The sequence below is a fragment of the Schistosoma mansoni genome, chromosome 1 (assembly GCF_000237925.1).
Source record: "Schistosoma mansoni strain Puerto Rico chromosome 1, complete genome".
NCBI lineage: Eukaryota > Metazoa > Platyhelminthes > Trematoda > Strigeidida > Schistosomatidae > Schistosoma > Schistosoma mansoni.
In genome coordinates, this window is record NC_031495.1 from 6,174,717 (window position 1) to 6,180,716 (window position 6,000).

Consider the following 6,000-nt stretch of genomic DNA (forward strand, 5'->3'; position numbering starts at 1 on the left):
AGATAAATTATGACGTTGAACACATTTCAGCATCAGCCTGTAGTTATAAAATATTGATTGCATAAGCATCAGATGAACTTTATTGTATCCTTGTACAATTTTCCCAGAGCTATACAAATGGCAGACAAGAAATTCTACAATTACGTAATGATATTTTTCATCCCTGACATGAATGGATGGTTGTCATACTAAATACTGTAAACTGATTGAAGTTGAAATTATATCTTTGAGTTCCAACCCAGTGGTTCTAATGATTGTGTCTACTATGAAACCTGAAGCTTCTGAGTTTGATCTCTGACGAGATCATGAGTACATATCGTTAGTGAGTTCCATACAAAGATGAAATAGCTGAGCACTGCTTCTTGATTTCCAGTGATTGTCCGACTGCGATCAGTCTATGATGGATATAACGTATAGATTAAGTATAATTTATTAATGAACGATTTATCTCTATCATTTTTTTTTCTTTTCCAATTAACTAACTAACTTACATCACGAATTGAGATCATGAGTCAATTGAAGCTAGATCACCATGGAAAACCTGGAAGCACTGGACGGCCGTTTCATACTATTGTGGGACTCCTCAGCAGTGCGCGTCCACGATCCCGCCTCGAGAGAATCGAAACGGTCATCCAGTGCTTCCAGATTTTCCATGGTGGTCTAGCTTCAATCGACTCATGATCTTAACTCTATAAAATTAATAAAATCTCCACAAAACCCATTCTGATAATTACATCACGAATATTAGAATGGATGGAGAATAATTTTCTATTTCAAATAATTGTGACTTTTTTATTACATGGTAAATTTGATATTTTTTTTATCATTAATTAGTCATAGTTTTGTTTATGACTATACTATGTGTGCATTTGTGTGCCAGTTTTTGTGCAAATTCTGACTGGGATGAGAGAAAGCACACGTAATGATGAATAACTCTGTTCTAGTTCAATCACTTTTAACTTCATAAATTCGTTAGATACTTATTAATTTTATGATAATAAATTTATGTAATAAATTGATTTATTATCAGTGTAGAGTTTTGTGGAGATTGTATAGTTTTGATAGTTTAGATCACGAACTGTTCTAAGTTAATCATCATCGTTCCATTTCACTGTTACCTAAATATCTTGGCGCCGATTTGACTGATTCCAAATAGGTCATGATCTCATCATCATCATCATCATCAGAAACAACAGAACTATATGTAATCTATACTGAAACTAGCCGCTGATGATAAAAGTATTGTTATTATTTACTAGTATTAAGTAGTCTCTAACTATGACGAAATACCAGTGCCAATGTCTCCTGATTTCAATAACAGATTATAGTGAAAAGATCACATTCTAACTAAAAAAGTTGTTATTGGTCTATAGGTTAGGCGTTCACACGCGAGACTGAAAATCCTTAGTTCGAGTCCCACATGTGGGGTCAGGGATACACACTGCTGAAAAGTCTTAGACTAGAGCGAAACAGTTGTGAAGTGTATCCTGGGAATACGAATCACTCGGTTGAAACTCGATAGTTAAATATCATTGTGCTTATTGTCAAATAGATAATTACTTAATTCAAAGATAGTTTATCAAAAACAGATTGAGTTTAGTTGGATAACCAGTGCAGACCATTAATCAGTTATATAATTGTTTTGATTTGGTTTCTAATTCTTGAACTATGATTTAGTACCCATAGTGATATTCAACTCAATCCATACTGGACTAGATTCGGTTGGGCTCAGATACTCACCAGGAATTTAAGAGTTCGTTTTAAATCTAGTTGATCATTAATGTACATAAAGATTGATCAATTTTCTAAAGATAAATATTTCAACAATAAACAGTCGACTAATTTCCACAGTTAAAAGTGCTCAACTTTGATGATCGAAACAAGCAGTTTTATTGATATTGTGCAATAAAAATGATGAACAAAAGTCATATTTTGCTAAGAAGTTAAATATGTTGTTTAAAGTCAGTGTACTATTCTAAACAAACGGTCTACAGTAATGTTTTTTATGGCATAGGCCACGAGAATGGATATATCACGTTTCATTTTCAAGATGTCTGGAAAATATAGACTGTTAATAATTCTAATCATAAGACGATAATTCACGTTAAGAAGGCTAAAAAATAGGTCACTTTTCGTTATTGATAAACCGACTAGAACTTCAGTTGTAAAATATATGAAGCATTGAATTCTAACTCAATGATCTGAAGGTAAAATGCTAAAAACGAAGCGTGAGGGTTCTAGATCCAATCTATTACAGCTTTGTAAATATTCGCTGCTGATGCGTTTCGTAACACTTATGAAATGGCTATTTATTGTTTCCTGATTTTCAATAGTTAAGTCTTGGTGAATATTTCGACTGACCATTAAATGTTTAAAATCGATTTAATCTACTCATAAGTAGCTTGAAATTACGAAAGAAAAATGAAACCGTTATCAACCTAAATTCATAGGTATTTAATCGAGTAAGGTTTCCAAGATATTCGCTTATTTGTGTTTCTGATAACAACAAAATCTGAAACTTCCGATACAAATCTTGAAAGAGGGGAAAGAATAACAACCAGTAGCACTGACGAATATAATTAAACATGATTTTTTTTAATCAGAAGGGGTTTTGTGGAGATATAGTATTTTCATAGTTGAAAGCGTGGAGGAGTCTCACAATAGGACAAAACGGCCGTCTAGGGCTTCCAGGTTTTCCTTGGTGGTATAGTTTCAATTGACTCACACTCTCAACCATGAAAATAATTATTTTTATGAACGAACATCTTACCTAATACTTAAATTCCCGAAATAAGCTAAATCTATAATTTTGAAGGTTCTGTATCTTTTATTTTTGGTCAAAGGGGGTTTTGTGGAGAATTTAGTATTTTCATAGTTGAAATCATGGGTCAATTGAAGCTAGACCACCATCGAAAACCTGGAAGCACTGGAAAGCCGTTTCGTCCTATTATGGGACTCCTCAACAGTGCGCATCCACGATCCCACACTCTTTTATTTTTGTTTATATCTTCAGTAAAGTTGAATGTTTAAATTGTAAATGAATGTCTATAGTAATTATGATAGGATTTGCCATTATATTTGAAAACTAATAATAATCGTATTCTTATGTATTTGTAAAAATCTATCTAGTAAAATTTACAATTGATTGATCATTGGGTGTTGATCAATGTTATGTATGTCATATCCTTCTTAGTGTAGATCGAATCTTATCGACCAAGTTACAATGTTGACTACGTTCAACCACCATCTTATCAACTAAATTTTATGATGTGGTTCATGTATGTATAATTTGAATCTAGTATTGTTTATATTATCATTTTCGTAGTTGAAAGCGTGAGTCAATTGAAGCTAGACCTCCAGGGAAAACCTGGAAGCACTGGAAAGCCGTTTCGTCCTATTATGGGACTCCTCAGCAGTGCGCATCCACGACCTCGCCTCGCGAGATTCGAATCAATTGACTCACGCTTTCAACTATGAAAATACTAAATCTCCACAAAAAACCCCTTCTATATTATCATTGTCAACTTTTATCATTATATTTTAACGAATAACATCATACACTTTAAAGAATAATTGTAGATTTTAAATCTAAAATATATACCCAGTTATAACTAACTGAGTACCAAACAGTAATCCATTTCATATTGTCTGATCGTTATGACAAAAAGTTTAGTGTTAATACATTCAGCTCTAAACTTAGGCCAATCCATTTGAACTATCCTATATCAAAACAAAGTCTATAGAGAGTCTAGCTATTTAGAATGATGGTTACACTGCGAATTTGAGCATCTAAACAATATGATAAGTGTCAATCCATGGTAAATATCTAATTTCAGTTGGAAATCAGTCACATTCGATTCACTTAAATGGAGTAATGTCTTTCTGACTGTATGATAAAGGTCCGACTCATATAGACACACCAGTTTCTACATATGTGCATATTTGTATTTTTAACAAGTGAGAACTAGCATCAAATTGAAATTGAGAAAAAACAGCCTATCAGTTACTTACAATGATCAAGGATATGTTAAGTTACCCACTGGATCCTGAAGATAAAACGAAGAATTCAATAATGAAAAAAGTTGATAGTATCCATTAAAATTATATATTCTAGTTAAACCATTTCATCTCTGTTTCTTTCTCTCTTACACATGAACTCTTTTATATTTCTTTCAGAGAATCTATGGAGACATTATTAGCACAACAAGCTGTAGGAGGTTCAATGGTTACTGGTATACCACATATATTTAGTTTACAACCACCAACATCATCAACACAAGTAGCTGGTCTAAATGGAAATCATCAATGTAAACAAATGTCTAAAAAAGATATTTTACATGATCTAGATCATTATAGATCAATAAATAATGATTCTAATTTATGTAAAATATCAACTGGATCAATGTTTACACCTAGAATAACAACTAAAACATCAATATTACCAGTACCAACAATGTCCAATCTACTTCCTTCATCAATACAACATCCTTCTAAATCAATAAGCTCACATTATACTCATCAAGAAGCCCAATTAATTCCTACAATAAATGAACAAGAAAATCAAAATCATTCATTTCAACACTCTTTAGATCCAATTAGAGAAAATCTTCTTTCATCACAACATAATGAAAATCAATTAAGTGATTCCAATAAATTATTATCATTATGGCGTCAAAAATTTATTGAAAACACTTTTACAACATATTTTAATCAAATTTTACAAGAGTATAATATGAATAATTTAGATAATCAAAATGGAGAGAGTTTCAAACCATCGACATCTATATCAAATTCATATTCAATACAACCATCTTCGTCAACATCATCAACATCAACATTGTCATCATCGTCGTCGTCATGTACATCATCATTATCATCACCACAAATCTCATCATCATTATTATATAATCTTTATCCATTGAAACTAAATCATACACATTCCAATTTAAATCTTTTACAAGATCATTATAATTTATTAAAAATAAATGAAGATAACAATCATAGAAATGATCCTCCATATTCAATAAATCATCTACTTATTAATCAATTAACAAATGCTTTACATTTAAATGGAACTTCATTGGATTCATTGAATAGTGATAAGAACCAATGTGATTTGTTAAAGTCAACTGATATAGACAACTATTCTGCTGTTACTACGACTACTACTACTACTACTACCAATAATAATGATAATAATAGTAATAATAATAATAGTAGTAATAATAATAATAAAGAATTAACCTTACAATCAACACCATTCATAACAGATTGGACAAAATGGACTAATGTAAATCTATTAAATACCTTGAATCAAATTTGGAAATCTCAATGGAATACAATGAATATAGAAGAATATAATATAAATGAAAATAATCCATTATATCCAAAAGATTTAAAAGAATTAACTCAATATAATAATCATATTTCAGATCAAGTTACCATAGATACTACTAATTATCAACAATCGATGATTTGGGAAAATTTAAAAAAATCGAAATTAATCAATTCTGATAATAATTGGATCAATAAAAATCATCATAATAATAATGACCCCCTAATCAATAATCTATGTAATTCTAATGAAACAGAAGAAGTAATTAAAACATTACCGACAGATTCAATAACATCGATTACGTAATTGAATGAAAAATTTTTTTTATTTTTTATTTTTCAAGTTTTACATGTTAGTTCATTTTGTGAAACATTATTATGTAATGATATGTATGAATTTGTATAAAACTTATCTATAATTCAGATTATTTAAAATCATATATATATACTACTACTATTACTACTATTACTACTAACACTACTATTACCACTATTATTATTATTATTATTATTATTACTGCTACTACTATTACTGCTACTATCACCACTACTAATACTAATACCACTGCCACTACTACTATTGCTAATACGACTATTACTATTACTACTACTACTACCACTACTAATACTACCACCACTACTACTACCACCACCACTGTTACTACT

General features: G+C 30.6%; 1 protein-coding gene across 1 annotated transcript in view; it reads left to right on the forward strand.

Annotated features, from left to right (window-relative positions):
- Positions 1–5,641, forward strand: part of Smp_003900 (putative t-box transcription factor tbx20) — a gene marked incomplete at both ends in the record, with an annotated part of 44,625 nt that extends 38,984 nt beyond the window's left edge. The window contains one exon of the mRNA XM_018793086.1: positions 4,177–5,641. Within this exon, the coding sequence (XP_018647634.1) occupies positions 4,177–5,641 (1,465 nt within the window). The remainder of the gene's footprint in view (positions 1–4,176) is intronic.
- Positions 5,642–6,000: the final 359 nt, after the last annotated feature.